The sequence below is a fragment of the Pseudophryne corroboree genome, chromosome 6 (genome assembly GCF_028390025.1).
Source record: "Pseudophryne corroboree isolate aPseCor3 chromosome 6, aPseCor3.hap2, whole genome shotgun sequence".
In the NCBI taxonomy this organism is placed as follows: domain Eukaryota; kingdom Metazoa; phylum Chordata; class Amphibia; order Anura; family Myobatrachidae; genus Pseudophryne; species Pseudophryne corroboree.
Window position 1 is genome coordinate 637,579,598 of NC_086449.1, and position 26,033 is coordinate 637,605,630.

Below are 26,033 nucleotides of genomic sequence, written 5' to 3' on the forward strand. Positions count from 1 at the left end.
ATTTGTATTTTAAATATATATAATAAAAAAAATTAATTTTTTTTTTATATAACATACATACAGTTGTGCTCATAAGTTTACATACCCTAGCAGAATTTGTGATTTTCTGGCCATTTGTCAGAGAATATGAATGATAAATAACAAACTTTACTTTCACTCATGGTTAGTGGTTGGGTGAAGCCATTTATTGTCAAACAACTGTGTTTACTCTTTTTAAATCATAATGACAACAGAAACTACCCAAATGACCCTGATCAAAAAAGTTTACATACCCCAGTTCTTAATACAGGTTGAGTATCCCTTATCCAAAATGCTTGGGACCAGAGGTATTTTGGATATCAGATTTTTCCGTATTTTGGAATAAATGCATACCATAATGAGATATCATGGTGATGGGACCTAAATCTAAGCACAGAATGCATTTATGTTACATATACACCTTATACACACAGCCTGAAGGTAATTTTAGCCAATATTTTTTATAACTTTGTGCATTAAACAGAGTGTGTGTAAATTCACACAATTCATTTATGTTTCACATACACCTTATACACACAGCCTGAAGGTCATTTAATACAATATTTTTCATAACTTTGTGTATTAAACAAAGTTTGTGTACATTGAGCCATCAGAAAACAAAGGTTTCACTATCTCACTCTCACTCAAAAAAGTCCGTATTTCGGAATATTCCGTATTTCGGAATATTTGGATATGGGATACTCAACCTGTACAGTGTATTGCCCCCTTTAACATCAATGACAGCTTGAAGTCTTTCGTGGTAGTTGTGGATAAGGCTCTTTATTTTCTCAAATGGTAAAGCTGCCCATTCTTCTTAGCAAAAAGCCTCCAGTTCCTGTAAATTCTTGGGCTGTCTTGCATGAACTGCACGTTTGAGATCTCCCCAGAGTGGCTCAATGATATTGAGGTCAGGAGACAGAGATGGCCACTCCAGAACCTTCACTTTATTCTGCTGTAGCCAATGACAGGTCGACTTGGCTTTGTGTTTTGGATCATTGTCATGCTGGAACGTCCAAGTACGTCCCATGCGCAGCTTCCGGGCTGATGAGTGCAAATTTTCCTCCAGTATTTTCTGATAACATGCTGCATTCATCTTGCCATCAATTTTGACCAAGTTTCCAGTGCCTTTGTAGCTCACACATCCCCAAAACATCATCGATCCACCTCCGTGTTTCACAGTAGGAATGGTGTACCTTTCATCATAGACCTTGTTGACTACTCTCCAAATGTAATGTTTATGGTTGTGGCCAAAAAGTTCAATTTTGGTCTCATCACTCCAAATGACTTTGTTCCAGACGTTTTGAGGCTTGTCTCTGTGCTGTTTGGAGTATTGTAAGCAGGATGCTTTGTGGCATTTGCGTAGTAATGGCTTTCTTCTGGCGACTCGACCATGCAGGCCATTTTTCTTCAAATGACTCCTTATTGTGCATCTTGAAACAACCACACCACTTTTTTTCAGAGTCCTGTATTTCAGCTGAAGTTATTTGTGGATCTTTCTTTGCATCCCGAACAATTTTCCTGGCAGTTGTGGCTGAAATTTTTGTTGGTCTACCTGACCGTGATTTGGTTTCCACAGAATCCCTCATTTTCCACTTCTTAATTAGAGTTTGAACACTGCTGATTGGCATTCTCAATTGCTTGGATATCTTTTTATATCCCTTTCCTGTTTTATACAGTTCAATTACCTTTTCCCGCAGATCCTTTGACAATTCTTTTGCTATCCCCATGACTCAGAATCCAGACACGTCAGTGCAGCACTGGATGAAAGATGCAAGGGTCTTTCAGGAGTCTAGAAATTCACTGACCTTTTATACACACACTGATTACAAGCAAACAGATCACAGGTGAGGATGGTTACCTTTAGTAGCCATTCAAACCAGTTTGTGTCAACTTGTGTGCATGTTATCAGGCCAAAATCTCCAGGGTATGTAAACTTTTGATCAGGGTCATTTGAGTAGTTTGTTGTCATTATGATTTAAAAAGAGTAAACACAGTTGTTTGACAATAAATGGCTTCACCCAACCACTAACCATGAGTGAAAGAAAAGTTTGTGAGTTATCATTCATATTCTCTGACAAATGGCCAGAAAATCACAAATTCTGCTAGGGTATGTAAACTTATAAGCACAAATGTAATCTATACAAATGTAATATACACAAATGTAATATACATACATACACATTTATATATATATTTTTTTTATTTATTTACACACACACACACCACTCACCTCAACCCTTCTTCGGCAGGTGAATTCCACTTCAAGGAAATTGGGTACGGTACCAGATCAGTGATTGAAAACTCTCGCACTTTAAAAGCTGGCGACAGAATGGCACACTACAACCAAGACAGACATCTGTAATGTTACAGGACTGACAACAGTATCAACCAGATTTCATAAAGCAGTCAGCCATTATCACATTACCAGGATAGGATGTAAGTCAGTGAAGTGCTGCAAATAGACCTTGTTGGCATATATACCATATGACCGTACTAGCATACAGATAGCTGTGTTTATGTTCTCTGAGGTATTACTGTACGCTACATTGAAAGGTTACAACATATTTAAACATTTGAATAACAAAAATGGAGTACAGACCGGTTCCCCAGGCTATGTACACAAAGGCCATTTACTCACCTGTAATGCACAGCCTCGGGCTACTGCTTCATCAGCATTCAACGTTGTGCTGACTTCTTTACCAAAGTAACGCATGATTCGCTCTTTAACAGCTGGGATTCGCGTGGCACCACCAACTACTTCAACTGCATAAATATCTTCTTTCTTGAGCTCTACAGATAAATGACAGGGCTGATCCGACAACTGGATATTCTATATAGGACAACTTAATACACAACTTATTAGTATTAAATGCTACAATCGCTTAATTTCAGAACGCACAACTGAAACACAGAAAGTAATGCAAATATTTAATGCTCAGCTAATATTCTTCTTGGAAACAATACAACTCAATGGAACTATGAAGCCCTATTGTAGGACCTATCACATTTAGAGTATAACACAGACTAAGGGACTGCCTTCATTTTTCATTCATAGACAAGACAACACTAGTATACAACATCTACACTTACTCTGCTCTATTTAATGCAATGCATCACTAGTCGTGTCTACTTACTGGCTTGTTCCAACACGCTGCGAAGTGGAGCTTCAATTCGAGACAACAGACTATCACACATTTCTTCAAAGTGACCCCTTTAGGTTGAAGAAAAAGACAACAGCTTTAAATAATAAGAATTTACTTACCGATAATTCTATTTCTCGGAGTCCGTAGTGGATGCTGGGGTTCCTGAAAGGACCATGGGGAATAGCGGCTCCGCAGGAGACAGGGCACAAAAAGTAAAGCTTTAGGATCAGGTGGTGTGCACTGGCTCCTCCCCCTATGACCCTCCTCCAAGCCTCAGTTAGGATACTGTGCCCGGACGAGCGTACACAATAAGGAAAGATTTTGAATCCCGGGTAAGACTCATACCAGCCACACCAATCACACTGTACAACCTGTGATCTGAACCCAGTTAACAGTATGATAACAGCGGAGCCTCTGAAAAGATGGCTCACAACAATAATAACCCGATTTTTGTAACTATGTACAAGTATTGCAGATAATCCGCACTTGGGATGGGCGCCCAGCATCCACTACGGACTCCGAGAAATAGAATTATCGGTAAGTAAATTCTTATTTTCTCTATCGTCCTAGTGGATGCTGGGGTTCCTGAAAGGACCATGGGGATTATACCAAAGCTCCCAAACGGGCGGGAGAGTGCGGATGACTCTGCAGCACCGAATGAGAGAACTCCAGGTCCTCCTTAGCCAGGGTATCAAATTTGTAGGATTTTACAAACGTGTTTGCCCCTGACTAAGTAGCCGCTCGGCAAAGTTGTAAAGCCGAGACCCCTCGGGCAGCCGCCCAAGATGAGCCCACCTTCCTTGTGGAATGGGCATTTACATATTTTGGCTGTGGCAGGCCTGCCACAGAATGTGCAAGCTGAATTGTATTACACATCCAACTAGCAATAGTCTGCTTAGAAGCAAGAGCACCCAGTTTGTTGGGTGCATACAGGATAACAGCAAGTCAGTTTTCCTGACTCCAGCCGTCCTGGAACCTATATTTTCAGGGCCCTGACAACATCTAGCAACTTGGAGTCCTCCAAGTCCTTAGTAGGCGCAAGGCACCACAATAAGCTGGTTCAGGTGAAACACTGACACCACCTTAGGGAGAGAACTGGGGACGAGTCCGCAGCTCTGCCCTGTCCGAATGGACAAACAGATATGGGCTTTTTTGAGAAAAAAAACCACCAATTTGACACTCGCCTGGCCCAGGCCAGGGCCAAGAGCATAGTCACTTTTCATGTGAGATGCTTCAAATCCACAGATTTGACTGGTTTTAAACCAATGTGATTTGAGGAATCCCAGAACTACGTTGAGATCCCACAGTGCCACTGGAGGCACAAAAGGGGGTTGTATATGCAATACTCCCTTGACAAACTTCTGGACTTCAGGAACTGAAGCCAATTCTGTCTGGAAGAAAATCGACAGGGCCGAAATTTGAACCTTAATGGACCCCAATTTGAGGCCCATAGACACTCCTGTTTGCAGGAAATGCAGGAATCGACCGAGTTGAAATTTCTTCGTGGGGCCTTCCTGGCCTCACACCACGCAACATATTTTCGCCCCATGTGGTGATAATGTTGTGCGGTCACCTCCTTCCTGGCTTTGACCAGGGTAGGAATGACCTCTTCCGGAATGCCTTTTTCCCTTAGGATCCGGCGTTCCACCGCGATGCCGTCAAACGCAGCTGCGGTAAGTCTTGGAACAGACATGGTACTTGCTGAAGCAAGTCCCTTCTTAGCGGCAGAGGCCATAAGTCCTCTGTGAGCATCTCTTGAAGTTCCGGGTACCAAGTCCTTCTTGGCCAATCCGGAGCCATGAGTATAGTTCTTACTCCTCTACGTCTTATAATTCTCAGTACCTTAGGTATGAGAAGCAGAGGAGGGAACACATACACCGACTGGTACACCCACGGTGTTACCAGAACGTCCACAGCTATTGCCTGAGGGTCTCTTGACCTGGCGCAATACCTGTCCCGTTTTTTGTTCAGACGGGACGCCATCATGTCCACCGTTGGTATTTCCCAACGGTTCACAATCATGTGGAAAAACTTCCCGATGAAGTTTTCACTCTCCCGGGTGGAGGTCGTGCCTGCTGAGGAAGTCTGCTTCCCAGTTTCCATTCCCGGAATGAAACACTGCTGACAGTGCTATCACATGATTTTCCGCCCAGCGAAAAGTCCTTGCAGTTTTTGCCATTGCCCTCCTGCTTCTTGTGCCGCCCTGTCTGTTTACGTGGGCGACTGCCGTGATGTTTTTCCCACTGGATCAATACCGGCTGACCTTGAAGCAGAGGTCTTGCTAAGCTTATAGCATTATAAAATTACCCTTAGCTCCAGTATATTTATGTGGAGAAAAATCTCCAGACTTGATCACACTCCCTGGAAATTTTTTCCTTGTGTGACTGCTCCCCAGCCTCTCGGGCTGGCCTCCGTGGTCACCAGCATCCAATCCTGAATGCCGAATCTGCGGCCCTCTAGAAGATGAGCACTTTGTAACCACCACAGGAGAGACACCCTTGTCCTTGGATATAGGGTTATCCGCTGATGCATCTGAAGATGCGATCCGGACCATTTGTCCAGCAGATCCCACTGAAAAGTTCTTGCGTGAAATCTGCCGAATGGAATTGCTTCGTAGGAAGCTTCTTTTCCTGGTTTTAGGAGGTTCCTGACTAGCTCGGATAACTCCCTGGCTTTCTCTTCCGGGAGAAACACCTTTTTCTGGACTGTGTCCAGAATCATCCCTAGGCACAGCAGACGTGTCGTCGGGAACAGCTGCGATTTTGGAATATTTAGAATCCACCCGTGCTGTTGTAGCAGTATCCGAGATAGTGCTACTCCGACCTCCAACTGTTCCCTGGACTTTGCCCTTATCAGGAGATCGTCCAAGTAAGGGATAATTAAGACGCCTTTTCTTTGAAGAAGAATCATCATTTCGGCCATTACCTTGGTAAAGACCCGGGGTGCCGTGGACAATCCAAACGGCAGCGTCTGAAACTGATAGTGACAGTTCTGTACCACGAACCTGAAGTACCCTTAGTGAGAAGGGCAAATTTGGGACATGGAGGTAAGCATCCCTGATGTCCCGGGACACTATATAGTCCCCTTCTTCCTGGTTCGTTATCACTGCTCTGAGTGACTCCATCTTGATTTGAACCTTTGTAAGTGTTCAAATTTTTTTAGATTTAGAATAGGTCTCACCTAGCCTTCTGGCTTCAGTACCACAATATAGTGTGGAATAATACCCCTTTCCTTGTTGTAGGAGGGGTAATTTGATCATCACCTGCTGGGAATACAGCTTGTGAATTGTTTCCCATACTGCCTCCTTGTCGGAGGGAGACCTTGGTAAAGCAGACTTCAGGAGCCTGCGAGGGGGAAACGTCTCGACATTCCAATCTGTACCCCTGGGATACTACTTGTAGGATCCAGGGGTCCTGTACGGTCCCAGCGTCATGCTGAGAGCTTGGCAGAAGCGGTGGAAGGCTTCTGTTCCTGGGAATGGGCTGCCTGCTGCAGTCTTCTTCCCTTTCCTCTATCCCTGGGCAGATATGACTCTTATAGGGACGAAAGGACTGAGGCTGAAAAGACGGTGTCTTTTTCTGCAGAGATGTGACTTAGGGTAAAAACGGTGGATTTTCCAGCAGTTGCCGTGGCCACCAGGTCCGATGGACCGACCCCAAATAACTCCTCTTCCTTTATACGGCAATACACCTTTGTGCCGTTTGGAATCTGCATCACCTGACCACTGTCGTGTCCATAAACATCTTGTGGCAGATATGGACATCGCACTTACTCTTGATGCCAGAGTGCAAATATCCCTCTGTGCATCTCGTATATATAGAAATGCATCCTTTAAATGCCCTATAGTCAATAAAATACTGTCCCTGTCAAGGGTATCAATATTTTTAGTCAGGGAATCTGACCAAGCCACCCCAGCTCTGCACATCCAGGCTGAGGCGATCGCTGGTCGCAGTATAACACCAGTATGTGTGTATATACTTTTTATGATATTTTCCAGCCTCCTGTCAGCTGGCTCCTTGAGGACGGCCCTATCTATAGACGGTACCGCCACTTGTGTTGATAAGCGTGTGAGCGCCTTATCCACCCTAAGGGGTGTTTCCCAACGCGCCCTAACTTCTGGCGGGAAAGGGTATACCGCCAATAATTTTCTATCGGGGGGAACCCACGCATCATCACACACTTCCTTTAATTTATCCGATTCAGGAAAAACTACAGGTAGTTTTTTCACATCCCACATAATACCCTCTTTTGTGGTACTTGTAGTATCAGAAATATGTAACACCTCCTTCATTGCCCTTAACATGTAACGTGTGGCCCTAAAGGGAAATACGTTTGTTTCTTCACCGTCGACACTGAAATCAGTGTCCGTGTCTGTGTCTGTCGACCGACTGAGGTAAAAGGACGTTTTAACGCCCCTGACTGTGTTTGAGACGCCTGGACAGGTACTAATTTGTTTGCCAGCCGTCTCATGTCGCCAACCGACCTTGCAGCGTGTTGACATTATCACGTAATTCCATAAATAAGCCATCCATTCCGGTGTCGACTCCCTAGAGAGTGACATCACCATTACAGGCAATTTGCTCCGCCTCCTCACCAACATCGTCCTCATACATGTCGACACACACGTACCGACATATAGCACACACACACAGGGAATGCTCTGATAGAGGACAGGACCCCACTAGCCCCTTGGGGAGACAGAGGGAGAGTTTGCCAGCACACACCAAAGCGCTATATTTTACAGGGATAGCCTTATAATAAGTGCTCCCTTATAGCTGCTTTTATAAAATCACAATTTCGCCAAATTTTGCCCCCCCTCTCTTGATTTAACCCTGTTTCTGTAGTGCAGTGCAGGGGAGAGCCTGGGAGCCTTCCTGACCAGCGGAACTGTGTGAGGAAATGGCGCTGTGTGCTGAGGAGATAGGCCCCGCCACCTTTTCGGCGGGCTCGTCTCCCGCTTAAAAATGGATTCTGGAAGGGGTTAAATATCTCCATATAGCCCCGGAGGCTATATGTGAGGTATTTTTTGCCAAAAAAAGGATTTTCATTGCTGCCCAGGGCGCCCCCCCCCCAGCGCCCTGCACCCTCAGTGACTGCCGTGTGAAGTGTGCTGAGAGCAATGGCGCACAGCTGCAGTGCTGTGCGCTACCTTAAGAAGACTGAGGAGTCTTCTGCCGCCGATTCTGGACCTTCTCTTTTCAGCATCTGCAAGGGGGCCGGCGGCGAGGCTCCGGTGACCATCCAGGCTGTACCTGTGATCGTCCCTCTGGAGCTAATGTCCAGTAGCCAAAGAAGCCAATCCATCCTGCACGCAGGTGAGTTCACTTCTTCTCCCCTAAGTCCCTCGATGCAGTGATCCTGTTGCCAGCAGGACTCACTGTAAAATAAAAAACCTAAGCTAAACTTTTCTAAGCAGCTCTTTAGGAGAGCCACCTAGATTGCACCCTTCTCGGCCGGGCACAAAAACCTAACTGAGGCTTGGAGGAGGGTCATGGGGGGAGGAGCCAGTGCACACCACCTGATCCTAAAGCTTTACTTTTTGTGCCCTGTCTCCTGCGGAGCCGCTATTCCCCATGGTCCTTTCAGGAACCCCAGCATCCACTAGGACGATAGAGAAAAACCATGATTGAAGAGGAATACTAATAAAGTAAAATCAGTGATGTAACTGGTACGTAGTACTCTCAAAATAAGATATTTGAGGTATAAATGATTGTCACATGACATCAGCCACTATGCCAGACAGCATATCCCCTAAACAATGTATGTCCTTTACGATGCCAGATATTAGTCTGTACAAGTAGCCATAAAAAATTTTTTTTTTTGTGTAATGGAGTAATAGTTATTGCTTTTTAGCAAACAAAAGTTAACATATCACATATGTTGCACTGCTCTTCAAAAAGAGAAAGATCGTATCATGGGGGGAGATGCATTAACCTGGAGAAGGCATAAGGAAGTGATAAACCAGTTATAAGTGCAAGGTGATAAACGCACCAGCCAATCAGCTCCAATATGTAAATTAACAGTTATGAGCTGATTGGCTGGTGCGTTTATCACCTTGCACTTATCACTGGTTTATCACTTACTTATGCCTTCTCCAGGTTTAATACATGTACCCCAGGTTCTAATATAAAAAAATAAAAACAGATACCACTACAAGAACTACCACCAACAAAGAAAATAAGAAACAAAACAGTTATAGGAATAAAATGAAACAAAAAAAAAAAAAAAACAGCAGCTTGGGATTCATGAGTGACCATACAGGAGAAGCATCAGCTAAGAGGTTCTCCCTCATCCCGAGCAAAATATCTAGCCTGGATATCAGGCAGTACAGACTGATTAGCAAGCCTAATCTAAACATAACGAGACTAGTCAGAGGCCAAATGTGATTTCATTTTGTTTCAGTATTCCAGGCAATATACATTTCGCACGAGATACAGTAGTATTAACTAGAGAAACCCATGCCTGGAACTCAGGACCACAAGTGGCCAGCCATGTACGTGCTAAGCAAACCCTAGTCAGCAAGCATTAAATATATATTGCCTAGAACAGGGGTGTCAAAGACCAGGCCCGCGGGCCAAATCCGGCCCGCCAGACCTCGTCTGATGGCCCGCGGTGCCGCCGCCATGAAACCCCCTTCTCCCGAGTGCCCAGCTCGGGGGGGGGGGCGGGGTTTCGCGGAATGACGCGATTGCGTCGTGACGTCACGGCGCAAACGCGTCATTCAACGAAACCCCGTCGGAGGAGGGAGAAGGGAGCCGCGCAGACGAGGAGGGAGAGGCGGCTGAAGAGCGGCGAGAACCGCTTCAAATGTAAGTCAGCCCCTCTCCCTTCCTCTCTTTCTCTCGCTATGTGTAAAATGGGGACCTGTGCCTGCCACAATGTGTAAAATGGGGACCTGTACCTGCCGCTATGTGTAAAATGGGGACCTGTGCCTGCCGCAATGTGTAAAATGGGGACCTGTGCCTGCCACAATGTGTAAAATGGGGACCTGTACCTGCCGCTATGTGTAAAATGGGGACCTGTGCCTGCCACAATGTGTAAAATGGGGACCTGTGCCTGCCACAATGTGTAAAATGGGGACCTGTACCTGCCGCTATGTGTAAAATGGGGACCTGTGCCTGCCGCAATGTGTAAAATGGGGACCTGTGCCTGCCGCAATGTGTAAAATGGGGACCTGTGCACTATAAAAGGGGGCACATGGCTGGGCACTATAAAAGGGGGCACATGGCTGGGCACTATAAAAGGGGGCACATGGCTGGGCACTATAAAAGGGGGCACATGGCTGGGCACTATAAAAGGGGGCACATGGCTGGGCACTTTAAAAGGGGGCAGATGGCTGGGCACATATAAGGCAGGTGGAGCGGTAAATTTTGGATAGACCTACAGATACAACCGGCCCTTTGATGGGGACCAAACTGCTGATGCGGCCCCCGATGAATTTGAGTTTGACACCCCTGGCCTAGAGTAACAATCAAAGTCATCCTCAGCCAGAATGCTGGAGTATGCATATAGCTGGATCAGGAATAGACCGGGGAATACCAATAGAGGCAATGGCACGTAGCACCCTCCCCAGAAATGCTGGACCTGTGAGCAAGTCCAGAGAAGATGCCAATAAAGTTAATTCTTAAGAAAGTTAAAAACTATTTACCTAATTATATTCAGAATGAAGGAATCCTGCTTTCTGTGTGTGTGACTACACATATGTATCAGTGATAAGCATAGTATCTAGTATCAGATCAGAGCCAAATATACACTGACATAAATGAAGCTGATGTTTCACATGTGGGCATTACACAAAGGTGAAAGTACATTACATTATATACATACACATCCTTCATGTTGGTTGTTCCTGGTTGATTGCTGTGACCTTCAAATGTTTGAAGAGTCTGTTGGGTGCCACTCAACTGACTTTTCAAACAATTGAATACCCCCCATGACAGAGAGAGACCGAGCTCATAGCTGCCTCACCTCTGGTCTCTCCCTTAGTGTCCCTGTATTTCCAGCAGAGCGTTGCAAATTTGGCGAGTTTGGTTTATAAAGTGATAACAATAAAGATCATATTTATGTGATCAAAACTCTGGAGTATACTTGAATATGACAGGTGAGGCACTGCTTCCCCTGACTGCACATCACTGATTTATACATTGTAAAATATGGTGACAACTAGCACCAATGTGCTCCAGAAGTGATCAAAGCGTAACACTATTATATAATGCTCCATAGGAAGCAGAAATGTCCCAACATACAAAAACACAATACAAAGCAATTAGTTTAGGAGATTCCCCTGCCTTTAATAGACTGTCTAAACAGAATAGGTGAAATGAAATCCAGTCCTGCTGGGCAGGTGCCACAGTTCTTACATAACAATCTGATGGTTTCTCACTTACGGCGAAAGGAATTGTTAGATCTCAAAGGAAAGAGACTTTAATAGGAACTAGCTGGAATAATGAAATGAAGTTATATTGGAAAACTCCTACCTGTTCATGGATCCAGAGACATCAATATCATTCATAAAACATTCAATATTCAGTGGCAGCTCTGAAGCATTTGCACTCATCAACTTCTTCAGTTTCTCGCACTCCTGAGCGAGTCGCAGCAAGGGCCGAATCTTAGATTTTATATCCAGCTTGTACTTTTTGCCAAACTCCTCAACGAAATAGTTAACAAGAACGTCATCAAACTTCCTTCCCCCAACAAGAGGATCAAAGGCGGTAGCTAGAACCTGACAAAGAGCAAAAGTATAGAATAAGCCTGGCATTCTTATAGGATATTGTGATTTTATGAAGATGACCAAATCCACCCAAAAATAGGATTTTAAATTACCTACCGGTAAATCCTTTTCTCGTAGTCCATAAGGGATACTGGGGACACTTGGGTCCAAAGGAGCCGGTGCACTTTAAATTCTTCAAACAGAGTGTGCTGGCTCCTCCCCGCTATACTCTCCCCCATATCCCAGTCTAAGAAAACTATGCCCGAAGGAGATGGACATACTTGAGGAGGAGGAAACGTGACAAGACAACAAGTGGTGAGATTAACGAACCAGCACACAGCAGAACCATACAGCCAGTGAAAACAAACAGCAACAGCTGAATCAAATAACGTCACACAAGAACAAAACTTGCAGGAAAGGTCGAAGAACAGAGGCGGGCGCCCAGTATCCCTTATGGACTACGAGAAAAGGATTTACCGGTAGGTAATTGAGAGGGTTTTGGTACTTACCGATAAATCCATCTCTCTGAAACCTCTCGGGGACACTGGAGATGTAGACAGCTGGGGGTGTAAAAGGATGCAGACCAGAGGTAGCACAATATAAAAAAAAATATATATCCCCCCCCCTCCAGTTTGAAAAATTGAAGGCAAGAAGAGGGAACATGAAAAATCAAACCCATACGGGAAGGAACCAACCATACCAACACGTCAAACAACAACCAAGAACTAATAACACATTAGCCAAACTGTTTGAACTAAATTTATAAGACGACGCAGGCTGACAGCACCAAGGTGAGCGTCCAGTGTCCAAATGGATTTATCGGTGAGTACCAAAATCCGATTTTCTCTATCATCCACTAGGGGACACTGGAGATCTAGACAGAGGGGACGTCTCAAAGAAACTCCCATGGGCAGGAGTGCTGTCCGAAGCATGAAGAACAAAACTTCCAAAATTTGCATCGCTAGATGCAAATGTAACAAACTTGTAGAAACGAGTGAACGTGTGTGCCGACAACCACGTTGCAGCTCTACAAAGTTGGGTAGCGGAAGCTCCTCTAGCCGCAGCCCATGAAGCTCCCACTGACTTCCTAACAGAAACAGTAGCCTGAACGTGTACCTGTAAGGCTCTAACCACATCCAAGGACATGACCCCGTCAGACAATCCTTGTAAAGAGAACTACGATCGGCTGGTTTATGCGGAAACCCGAAACCACCTTCGCTTTTGTACGGAGTTCTGCTCTGTCTTCATGAAAAACTAAGAAAGGACTTTTACATGACAGGGAACCTAACTCAGAGATCCTTCTTGCCGACGCTAAAGCTAGGACCAAGACTGCCTTCCAACTCATATTTAAGATCGGCCCTTTCCAAAGGCTCAAAAACTTCAGGTTTAAAAAAATTCTAGCACCAAATTTAGATCCCATGGGGCTGTGGGCAGTTGAAAAGGCGGTTGTATTCTCAACACACCCTGTAAAAACGTCTGGACCTCCTGCAAGGATGCCAGACGTTGCTGGAAAAGGATAGAGGGCGCCAAGACCTGTACCTTCAACGATCCCAATATCAAACCGCCATGCAAACTATTTTGGAGAAACTTCAACAGTCTAGTAAGGCGGCACTCTCTGGGGTTCCAACCCCTAGGCTGGCACCAGTCCCTGTACTTCTAACAAATTCTATAGTAACGTGCCACCGTGACTGGCTTCCTTGCAGCCAACATGGTAGGAATAGCTGATTTCGGGATACCTCCCGTCCCTTAATATCCTGGTCTCAAGAACCACACCGTCAAATGTAGACGGTTCAGATCTGCGTGAAGGAATGGGCCTTGTGACAACAGGTCCTCCCTCTGCAGTAGTTTCCAAGGATTTTCCACCAGGAGTCCCCTCAGGTCCTAATACCAACTTCTGCGCGGCCAGTCTGGCAATCACCCACGCTCTTTCCCATTTCACCTTTTTCAACACTCTTGGTAACAGGTGAAATAGCAGGCAGATGTACACCAGATCTTATGTTCAGGGAAATCACCAGCGCGTCCACTGCTGGATCCCACATCTTAGCCACACATCTTGGTAACCGATTGTTGTTCCGAGACGCCATTAGGTCTATCTGTGGCAGACCCCACCTTCTTACCACTGCATCGAATACCTGGGGATGTAGACACCATTCTCCTGGATGCATATCTAGACGACTGAGGTAATCTGCTTCCCAATTGTCCACTCCTTGAATGAAAACTGCCGACAGGATTATGTTGCGCTTTTCTGTCTAGGACAGAATCTTTGTGGCCTCTTTACGCAAATTCTTTTCTACCTGTGCGGACGGAGTTACTAATTAGGAATTCCTCCATGGTTTCAGAAAAACCTGCAGCCCACTCTAAATGTTGCTTGCTGGAATCTGCCATTTCCTCAGAAATATCTGCCATGACCCGGACGGACCACTGCTCACATGTTGAGCGTCCATTCCCAAACAGGTGTCGCACATCCCAGAGCTGTCAACAATAGTGCTCTATTTTCCACATTGTGAACATACATAACAAGTCTCTGTGGTCTTGGTTGGTGCTTTAGACATGTTAAACCCCCCCCCCCCCCCCCCAACCTATCAGCACTACTTTCACCCTATTAGAAAAGGAGGAGAAAGACCATAGAGATGTAGGAAGCAACGAAATATCAGGAGTCACACAGCTGGAATTATATTAAAAACCCCAATCAGCAATTTTTAACCAGCCTGACGTTTACAACCCCCACACCACCAACTGTTGATACAGCTCGAGTTGACCAGGTTTAGAATTCTGGTGCTCCTCCTCCGCAGGACCTGTCAGCAGTGTCCTTTGGAAGATAAAACATGTATTTTTAGATAAAATTATATTCAGACAGATCTCAACAGCAGAGCCCCTAATAACCTTCTTTCTGCAAGCCAGCACCAGTAATAAATACAATGCTAACAGTACACTTCAGTTTTCAGCAGCTCCTATCCACACACAAGTCTACTCCCCTTCTGTGACTGGACTCCGAAAATGTCCGGCCCCCTCATGTAGTAAAAGCCTGCTCTAACTGCGCACCTACAAGATAATCAAAATGGCCGCAATTGACTCATCTCGCAGCCAGTGATTTAGCATGGATACTAAGTAATTTGACCTGTAATCCTGCACGCCCACCGGGAGCTCCCGTTTCCGCCCCCTCAGAGGCTCTCTTTACCACTCGTCAACACCTTTCCTCTCACTGTGTGCGGCCTTCATCACGACCGCCGCTACTGGCTTTCTGAGTCCCGCCGTATCCTGACTACATGTGCCCTCTGCCACTGGGTCTCCACCTGCTTCAGCAGTGACCTCAGTGGCTCTATAGCCCTTCTACCACCTGCGGTAGCTGGGAGGGTATGGCCACATCACTGCCCACTATGCCTGCCCCCTAACCGCCTGCTTAATTACTCACTGCTCTGTGCTGCCGATTCTGAGAGATGCATTTCTCTTCTACAGAGATCTTTGTCTCCCTTAAACTGAATTACATTTGATGTAGCCTTCACCCTCCTTTAAAGACAGGCTGGATCAGCTCACTCATATATTAATTATTTTCTTATGGAGCAAGAGCTCCTTTCTTGTGCTGCTACCTCAAGCGCAATTTTTCAAACTGGAACGATAGGGAGGCGTGAAGAGGGAGGAGCCAGCTGTGCATAATTTTTTTTACATTGTGCTACCTCTGTTCTGCATCCTTCACACCCCCAGCTGTCTAGATCTCTAGTGTCACCTAGTGGATGATAGAGAAATAGGTGGGAACATGCAGAGACGCCTGCAGCACTGTACGTCTGAATAGGACATCCTCTGTAGCCAGGGTATCAAGCCTTTACAACTTGACAAACGTGTTTGGCCCTGACCAGAGAGCAGCCCGGCATAGTTGCAAGGCCAAGACCCCATGGGCAGCCGCCCAGGAAGAAACCACCGAAGTAGTAGAGTGGGTCTTAATAGACCGAGGAATAGGCAAGGCCGCCGAAGCGTAGGCCTGTTGAATAGTTATGCCTAATCCAACGGGCAATCGACTGCTTTGAAGCAGGACAACCCTTCTTGTGAGCATCATACAGTACAAAGAGAAGCAGATTTGCTGACAGCAGCTGTCCTCTTACATAGATCCTCAAGGCTCGCACCACATCCAAGGACTCAGGAATTGAGGAAGTGGCCGAAGCACAATAGGCCGATTCAGGTGGAAAGCAGAAACCACTTTAGTCAGGAACTGCTGACGAGTCCGGAGCTCTGCTCGGTCCTCATTAAAGACCAGGTAGGGACTCTTGCAGGATAAAGCTCCTAGATCAGAAACGTGACTAGCTGAAGCTAGTGCCAAGAGCATAACAGTCTTCCACGCAAGGAACTTGTCCTCAACCGACATCAGTGGTTCAAACTAAGAATTGCAGAAAGGTCAAAACCACATTCAAATCCCAAGGTGCCGTGGGCAGCACAAACGGAGGCTGGATGCGAAGGACACCCTGTAGGAACGTCTGGACTTCAGGCAAAGCAGCCAATTTCTTCTGAAAGAAAATGGACAAGGCGGAGATCTGAACATTTATGAACAGTCTGAACCTTAGGCTCATATCCACACCAACCTGTAAAAAGCGCTCCCATTTTGAAATCCGCGGACAGATACATTCGCCCCTCACACCACGAGACGTATTGTTTCCAGATATGGTGGTAATGCTTTGACGTGACCGCTTTTCTGGCCTGAAACATGGTTGTAATAACCTTATCCGGAATCCCCTTCTCAGCTAGAAGGTTCCGCTCAACCACCATGCAGTTAAATGAAGCCGCCGTAAGTCTGGGTAGACAAACGGCCCTTGCTGAAGATCCTTCTGCAGTGGTAGAGGCCAGAGGGTCTTCTATTGCCATGGCTAAAAGATCCGCGTACCAAACTCTTCGAGGACAAATCGGAGGCATTGAGAATTGCCTGAACTCCCTCTCTTCTGATTCTTTTTAGAATCCTGGGGAGCAAAGGAATCGGAGGAAACAGGTACACCAGCCGGTAAACCCACAGCGTTGTCAGTGCATCCACTGCTGCCGCCAGAGGGTCCCTCGTCCTGGAACAATACCACCTAAGCTTGTAATGGTGCCCATACACTTGTGAGATAATCGGTGCTAACCTTTGATTTCGACCGCATATGGGAGAGAAATCGAAGGATTGTATGCACATTTTAAGTACCTTTCGACACGATGCACAGGCACGCCGGTCGAATCTCACGTCTCAAGATAGTATGTGCTGCACTTAATATTTATCGAATCGCAGTACGATCGCATGTGTTTTTAAACACACATGCTATATCTTGCACTGAAATGTGCGATGGGCACCCGCCGGGTGCGGCCACTCGGCGGTGACTTGCCCATCACGTGATTACTATGCGATCTATTGCATGGTAATCACTTTGGCAGTTCAGGTGTGCACCTGAACTGCCAGTGCGATGCCCCGCGATGTCGCATCGCGAGGCATCGCATAAGTGTATAGGCACCATAATGGAGACAAGAGGCCATCAGATCGATCTGCGGACAGCCCCACTGATCTATAATTTGTCAAAATACCTGCGTATGGAGACCCCACTCTCCAGGGTGTAGGTCGTGATGATTTAGGAAGTCCGCTTCCCAGTTGTCCACTCCCGCAATGAATATGGGCGATACTGCACTTGCATTCCTTTCTACCCAGAGGAGTATCTTGGATACCTCCCACATTCAGGCCCTGGTTTTTGTCCCTTCCTGCCGACTGACGTACACCACAGACGTAGCGTTGTCAGACTGAACTTGAATGGCTTGACCTTGAAGCAGGAGATGCCTGTAGCAGAGCACTGTATATCACCCAGTAGGTTTATAGGAAGAACGGCTTTGTGGCTTGACCACCGGCCCTGAAACTGTGTCCCTTGGGTGACAGCTCTCCAGCCTCGAAGGCTCACCTCCGTGGTCAAGAGAATCCAATCATGGATCCGAAGCTCCGACTCATCAGGAGGTTGGAGGGTTGCAACCACCATAGGAAAGAAATTTTGGCCTGCGGCGAGAGATGACCCGATGCATCTGCAGATGCGAACCTGACCATTTCAGTTGGAAGGTCCTCGCATGGAATCTGCTAAATTGAATGGCCTTGTAGGAAGGCCACCATCTTCCCCGACAAGCGGCTGCAGACACATACAGAGACCCGGTTTGGCTGAAGAACCGCTCGAAATAACTCCTAAAGCGTCCTTGTCTTGTCTGTAGGAAGGAAGACCTTCTGAGCCATTGTGTCCAAGATCATCCCGAGGAACTGGAGACGCTGGGTCGGCTGGAGGTGGGATTTTTGGGAGTTTAGAATCCAACCGTGACGTGACTTTCTGTTGATCTCGCTTTTGTCAACAGATTGTCCTCTACCTGGACGATGTTCACGCCCTGAATACAGAGTTGGAACATCATTTCTGCCATCACTTTTGTTAAGACCCTTGGAGCCGTAGATAGGCCGAAGGGTAGCGCCTGTAACTGGTGTTCATCCAGCAGAGCAAACCTGAGGTAGGCTTGATGAGGCGGCCATATCGGAATATGGGAGGTACAAGTCCTTTATGTCCAGAGAGGCAAAGAACTCCCCCCTCCTCCAGACCTGAGATAACTGCCATCAGAGACTCCATTTTGAACCGGAAAACCCACAGATTTGGATTTAACGATTTTAGGTTCAAAATGGGCCTCACTGAACAGTCCGGTATTGGTACCACAGAAAGGCTGGAATAATATCCCTCGCCCCGTTGTTGAATTGGCACTTGAACAATGACTTGGTTCCTAATCAACTTATGAATGGCCTCCTGTAGCATAAGGCACATGTCCGCTAAAGCCGGCAAGCCAGATTTGAAAAACCTGCGAGCCGGAGAACTTTCGAACTCCAGTTTGTAGCCCTGGGAGATCAGGTCTTTTACCCAAGAATCCTGGCAGGAGTTTCTCCAAATGAGGCTGAAGAATCTAAGACGATATCCCACCCTGAAATCCCCCATGGGCGGAGGGACACAGTTGTTGCCCAACAGCCTACCTGAAAATAATAATAAGAATTTACTTACCGATAATTCTATTTCTCGTAGTGGATGCTGGGGACTCCGTCAGGACCATGGGGAATAGCGGGCTCCGCAGGAGACAGGGCACATCTAAAAAGCTTTTTAGGTCACATGGTGTGTACTGGCTCCTCCCCCTATGACCCTCCTCCAAGCCTCAGTTAGGTACTGTGCCCGGACGAGCGTACACAATAAGGAAGGATCTTGAATCCCGGGTAAGACTCATACCAGCCACACCAATCACACCGTACAACTTGTGATCTGAACCCAGTTAACAGTATGATAACAAAACGAAGTAGCCTCCGAAAAGATGGCTCACAACAATAGTAATAACCCGATTTTTGTAACAATAACTATGTACAAGCATTGCAGACAATCCGCACTTGGGATGGGCGCCCAGCATCCACTACGGACTACGAGAAATAGAATTATCGGTAAGTAAATTCTTATTTTCTCTAACGTCCTAGTGGATGCTGGGGACTCCGTCAGGACCATGGGGATTATACCAAAGCTCCCAAACGGGCGGGAGAGTGCGGATGACTCTGCAGCACCGAATGAGAGAACTCCAGGTCCTCCTTAGCCAGAGTATCAAAATTTGTAACATTTTACAAACGTGTTCTCCCCTGACCACGTAGCTGCTCGGCAAAGTTGTAATGCCGAGACTCCTCGGGCAGCCGCCCAGGATGAGCCCACCTTCCTTGTGGAATGGGCATCTACATATTTCGTCTGTGGCAGGCCTGCCACAGAATGTGCAAGCTGAATTGTACTACAAATCCAGCGTGCAATAGACTGCTTAGAAGCATGAGCACCCAGCTTGTTGGGTGTATACAGTATAAACAGCAAGTCAGACTTTCTGACTCCAGCCGTCCTAACTATATCTATATATATATCTATCTATATCTATCTATCTATCTATCTATATATTTTTAGGGCCCTGACCACGTCTAGTAACTTGGAGTCCTCCAAGTCCCTAGTAGCCGCAGGCACCACAAGAGGTTGTTTCAGGTGAAAACGCTGACACCCCTTCATGAAGAAACTGGAGACGAGTCCCAGTTCTGTCCTGTTCAAATGGAAAATTTTAATATGGGCTTTTGTAAGACAAAGCCGCCCATTCTGACAATCGCCTGGCCGAGGCCAGGGCTAACATGGTCACTTCCCATGTGAGATATTTGTCTACAGCATGGTCACTTTCCATGTGAGATATTTCAAATCCACAGATTTGAGCGGTTCAAACCAATATGATTTTAAGAAATCCCAACACTATGTTGAGATCTCACGGTGCCCCTAGGGGCACAAAAAAGCTGTATATGCAATACATCCTTTACAATCTGGACTTCAGGAACTGAAGTCAATTCTTTCTGGAAGAAAATCTACAGGGCCGAAATTTAAATGTTAATGAACCCCAATTTGAGGTCCAAAACACTCCTGTTTTCAGGAAGTGTAGAAATCGACCTAGTTGAATTGCCGTTGTGGAGCCTTCCTGGCCTCACCCACGCAACATATTTTCACCACATGTGGTGATGACGTTGTGCGGTCACCTCCTTCCTGGCTTTGACCAGGGTAGGTATGACCTCTTATGGAATGCCTTTTCCCCTCAGGATCCGGCATTCAACCGCCATGCCGTCAAACGCAGCCGCGGTAAGTCTTGGAATAGACATGGTACTTGCTGAATCAAGTCCCTTCTTAGCTCCCCAGGCCCTTAGTCCTCTGTGAGCATTTCTTAAAGTTCCGGGTACCAAGTCCCTCTTGGCCAATCCGGAGCCACTAGTATAGTTCATACTCCTCTATGTCTTATAATTCTCAATACCATGGTTATGAGAAACAGAGGAGGGAACACATACACAGACTGGTACACCCACGGTGTTACCAGAACATCCACAGCTATCGCCTGAAGGTCTCATGACCTGGCGGAATACCTGTCCCGTTTTTGTTCGGGCGGGACGCCATCATGTCCACCTTTGGTCTTTGCCAACGGTCCACAATCATGTTGAAAAACTTCCCTATGAAGTTTCCACTCTCCCGGGTGGAGGTCATGCCTGCTGAGGAAGTCTGCTTCCCAGTCGTCCACTCCCGGAAAGAACACTGCTGACAGTGCTATCACATGATTTTCCGCCTAGCGAAAAATCCTTGCAGTTTTCACTGCCCTCCTGCTTCTTGTGCCGCCCTTCTGTTTACGTGGGCGACTGCCGTGATGTTATCCCACTGGATCAATACCGGCTGACCTTGAAGCAGAGGTCTAGCTAAGTTTAGAGCATTATAAATTTGCTCTAAGCTTATTTATGCGGAGAGAATTCTCCAGACTTAATCACACTTCCCTGGAAATTTTTTCCCTGTGTGACTGTTCCCCAGCCTCTCAGGCTGGCCTCCGTGGTCACCGGCATCCAATCCTGAATGCCGAATCTGCGGCCCTCTAGAAGATGAGCACTCTGTAATCACCACAGGAGAGACACCCTTTTCCTTGGATATAGGGTTATCCGCTGATGCATCTGAGGATGCGATCCGGACCATTTGTCCAGCAGATCCCACTGAAGAGTTCTTGCGGGAAATCTGCCGAATGGAATTGCTTCGTAATAAGCCACCATTTTTACCAGGACTCTTGTGCAATGATGCACTGACACTTTTCCTGGTTTTAGGAGGATCCCGATTAGCTCGGATAACTCCCTGGTTTTCTCCACTGGGAGAAACACGTTTTTCTGGACTGTGTCCAGAATCTTCCCTAGGAACAGTAGACGTGTCGTCGGAAAAAGCTGCGATTTTGGAATATTTAGAATCCACTCGTGCTGTCGTAGAACTACTTAAGATAGTGCTACTCCGACCTCCAACTGTTCTCTGGACCTTGTCCTTATCAGGAAAGCGTCCATGTTTCTTTTAAGAAAAATCATCATTCCGGCCATTACCTTGGTAAAGACCCGGGGCGCCGTGGACCATCCAAACGGCAGCGTCTGAACTGATAGTGACAGTTCTGTACCAGGAACCTGAAGTACCCTTGGTGAGAAGGGCAAATTTGGACCTGTAGGTAAACGTCCCTGATATCCAGTGACATCATATCGTCCCCTTCTTCCTGGTTCGCTATCACTGCTCCGAGTGACTCCATCTTGATTTGAACGCTTGTATGTAAGTGTTCAAATATTTCAGATCTCACCGAGCCGGTTGGCTTCAGTACCACAATATAGTGTGGAATACTACCCCCTTCCTTGTTGTAAGAAGGGTACTTTGATTATCACCTGCTGGGAATACAGCCTGTGAATTGTGTGAGGGGGAGACGTCTCGAATTTCCAATGTACACCTGGGATATTACATGTAGGATCCCGGAGTTCCCTTGCGAGTGTTGCTGAAACTCTTGAGATGACCCCCTACCGCACCTGAGTCCGCTTGTACGGCCCCAGCGTTATGCTGCGGACTTGGCAGAAGCCGTGAGGAGCTTCTGTTCCTGGGAATGATCTGCTTGCTGCAGTCTTCTTCCCTTTCCTCTCCCCCTGGGCAGATATGACTGGCCTTCGCCCGCCTGCCCGTATGGGAACGAAAGGACTGAGACTGAAAAGACTGTGTCCTTTTCTGCCAATATGTGACTCGGGGTAACAAAAGGTGGATTTTTCAGCTGTTGCCATGGCCACCAGGTCCAATGGACCGCCCCTTTATACGGCAATACTTCCATATGCCGTCTGGAATCTGCCTCACCTGACCACTGTCGTGTCTTCGTCTGGCAGATATGTACATCACATTTACTCTTTGATGCCAGAATGCAAATATGCCTCTGCGCATCACACATATATAGAAATGCATCCCTAAAATGCTCTATAGACAATAAAATCCTGTCCCTGTCAAGGGTATCAAAATTTTCAGTCAGGAAATCCGACCAAGCCCCCTCAGCGCTGCACATCCAGGCTGAGGCGATTGCTGGTCGTAGTATAACACCAGTATGTGTGTATATAATGTTATGATATTTTTCAGCTTCCTATCAGCTGGCTCCTTGAGGGCGGCCGTATCTGGAAACGGTAACGCCATGTTTTTTATATGCGTGTGAGCGCCTTGTCCACCCTAAGGTGTGTTTTCCAACTCGCCCTTACTACTGGCGGGAAAAAGGGTATACCGCCCATAACTTTCTGTCGGAGGAACCCCACGTATCATCACACACTTCATTTAATTTATCTGATTCAGGCAAAACTACAGGTAGTTTATTCCCACCCTACAAAATACCCTTATTTGTGGTACTTGTGGTATCAGAAATACGTAACACCTCCTTCATTGCCCTTAACATGTAACTTGTGGCCCTAAAGGAAAAATACGTTTGTTTCTTCACCGTCGACACTGGGGTCAGTGTCCGTGTCAGTGTCTGTCGACCGACTGAGGTAAATGGGCGTTTTTACAAGCCCCTGACGGTGTCTGAGACGCCTGGACCGATACTAATTTGTCCGCCGGCTGTCTCATGTCGTCAACCGGCTTGCAGCGTGTTGACATTATCACGTAATTCCATAAGTAAGCCATCCATTCTGGTGTCGACTCCCTAGAGAGTGACATCACCATTACAGGCAATTTTCTCCGTCTCCTCACCAACATTTTCCTCATACATGTCGACACACACGTACCGACCTACAGCACACACATACAGGGAATGCTCTGATAGAGGACAGGACCCACTAGCCCTTTGGGGAGACAGAGGGAGAGTTTGCCAGCACACACCAAAAGCGCCATAATGTATATAACAACCCTAGAAGGTGTTGTTTCTATATATGGGCTCTTAATATATAATTATATCGCCAATTTATGCCCCCCTTCTCTTTAACCCTGTTTCTGTAGTGCAGGGGAGAGTGGGAGCCTTCCTCACCAGCGGAGCTGGTCAGGAAAATGGCGCTGAGTGCTGAGGAGAATAAGCTCCGCCCCTTTCACGGCGGGCTTTTCTCCCGGTTATTAGGAAAACTGGCCTGGGTTAAATACATACATATAGCCTTAATGGCTATATGTGATGTATTTATTTGCCAAATAGGTATTTATATTGCTGCCCAGGGCGCCCCCAGCAGCGCCCTGCACCCTCCGTGACCGTGTCAGTGAGCCGTGTAGCAACAATGGCGCACAGCTGCAGTGCTGTGCGCTACCTCTCTGAAGACTGTGAAGTCTTCTGCCGCCTGTTTCCGGACCTCCGTTCCGCCGTCTTTCTTCAACGTCTGTAAGGGGGATCGGCGGCGCGGCTCCGGGACGAACCCCAGGCTGACCTGTGTTCCGACTCCCTCTGGAGCTCAGTGTCCAGTAGCCTAAAACTTCAATCCTCCTGCACGCAGGTGAGTTGCAAGTCTCTCCCCTAAGTCCCTCGTTGCAGTGATCCTGTCGCCAGCAGGAATCACTGATTAGAAACCTAAAAAAAAAACTTTACTAAACAGCTCCTTAAGAGAGCCATCCAGTTTGCACCCTTCTCGGACGGGCACAAAAACCTAACTGAGGCTTGGAGGAGGGTCATAGGGGGAGGAGCCAGTACACACCATGTGACCTAAAAAGCTTTTTAGATGTGCCCTGTCTCCTGCGGAGCCCGCTATTCCCCATGGTCCTGACGGAGTCCCCAGCATCCACTAGGACGTTAGAGAAAAATGTTTACAAGAAACTGAAGAAAAAAAATCCTCTGGAACTCCAGAGAGTGCATGCTCTCCTCAGCACACATTTTTCTAAACTGGGCTGTGGGAGGGGAGGGGGAATAGAAGGGAGGAGCCAGCACATCCTGCTTGAAGAATTTAAAGTGCACCAGCTCCTTTGCACCCCATCTATACCCATCGTACTAAGTGTCCACAGTATCCCTTATGGATGATAGAGAAAATATTTTTGGTTTAAGCTGGAATGAATCAACATCCCCTTTTATTTCTAAGGCGCAGCATGATTACATGAGTATATAGAGAATATACAAAATTGATCTACACTTAATTACCATCTGCAAAACACAAAAATTACATAGGACATGAGGAGAGAGCACAATGGGGTGCAATATCTGGAGTTAGAAGGTATTGTAGGCTTCAGTAATAAGGGCACCTGGCTTATCAGGGGAGGGCAATCAGAGGATTATGAGCAGCACATGAGAGGTCCTGAAGGTGGTAGTGACAGGTGATTTAAGGAAAGGGGGCACCGAAGTGATTGAGGGCTTCATAAGTAAGTTTGACTGAATAAACGAGAGTTTCTGTGCAAATTAGCTTATACCTGCGTGTATAACTGGAAAACGAATAATCAGGGGCTTCAGGATAACCGCTATTGATTATGCTTTGAGGGGGGGGAACAAAAAACAAAAAAACAAAAAAATTGTCACACTCTTATACAAGTAAAGCCAAGCGCTTCACATTAATACTTATCTAGACTAACACAAATCACTTATATAATAGAGGATCAAATAAAAAAAACTGAATAAAAATACAAAGTGGAAACTGTTTTTTTCCTGTTAATCAAACATGTATGGAAATATTTTATTTCTACAGAAATGTGACATTGTAAGCTTACTTTGAGTTTTCCTTTGTTAAAAGCACACACAGATACTTGATATGCAGAATGGCCCAGGTCTACAAACACAACGATCCTTGGCTTCTCCTCCGGTGCAGGCAGATCTTGTTTATAAATTCCATAAGCAAGAGCAACTGTAGGAGGGGGGGGGGGGGGGGGGGGGGGGGGGGAGGGGGACACACCACAAAACCACAATGAGATAAAGCATTTAAAGTATCTTCTGCAACAAGCCAAAAAATGCTGTAGTGATGAATAGTAAATCCGGGCTTACATTAGCAAAGCCAAGTCTTGTTCTCCCTTTTATACTTTCCAAACTACACAGAATTTTCTATTGTCCTATAGAAAACAATGGAATGTAGTGGCTCCACAGGAGTGCGGGCACTTTATACTGAAGACACGATCGACTCCTTTACTGGGACCAGCACCAGTCCAGTAGCCTCCCACTAGGCAGTCTGGGCTATCCTTGTGGACTGTGGTCATGTTCATTGCTGGACCCTCAGAGAGGTGCTTAACACCTTATAGCTAGCACCATTTCTTCAGCAGGATCTTAGTTTCCGAGAGCAGCCCACTAGAACTTTGAAATTTCCACCTCTCCCCTTCTAAACACTTCTGGAAGTGGTAATGTAAGTGCACCCAGATTTGCAGGTTCATTTTCTGCTGTAGTCTGGACCCTGAACCATT

At 46.4% G+C, this 26,033-nt stretch overlaps 1 protein-coding gene across 2 annotated transcripts in view; it reads right to left on the reverse strand.

Moving 5' to 3' along the window:
• The window catches only part of HSPA4 (heat shock protein family A (Hsp70) member 4), a 123,116-nt gene that overhangs the window by 35,510 nt on the left and 61,573 nt on the right, over positions 1-26,033 (reverse strand). For both annotated transcript variants that reach the window (XM_063928153.1, XM_063928152.1), the window contains exons 6-10: positions 25,353-25,486; positions 11,639-11,883; positions 3,153-3,229; positions 2,657-2,808; positions 2,249-2,355 (exon numbers count right to left, since the gene is read on the reverse strand). In XM_063928153.1, coding sequence (XP_063784223.1) covers positions 2,249-2,355; positions 2,657-2,808; positions 3,153-3,229; positions 11,639-11,883; positions 25,353-25,486 — 715 coding nt within the window. The remainder of the gene's footprint in view (positions 1-2,248; positions 2,356-2,656; positions 2,809-3,152; positions 3,230-11,638; positions 11,884-25,352; positions 25,487-26,033) is intronic.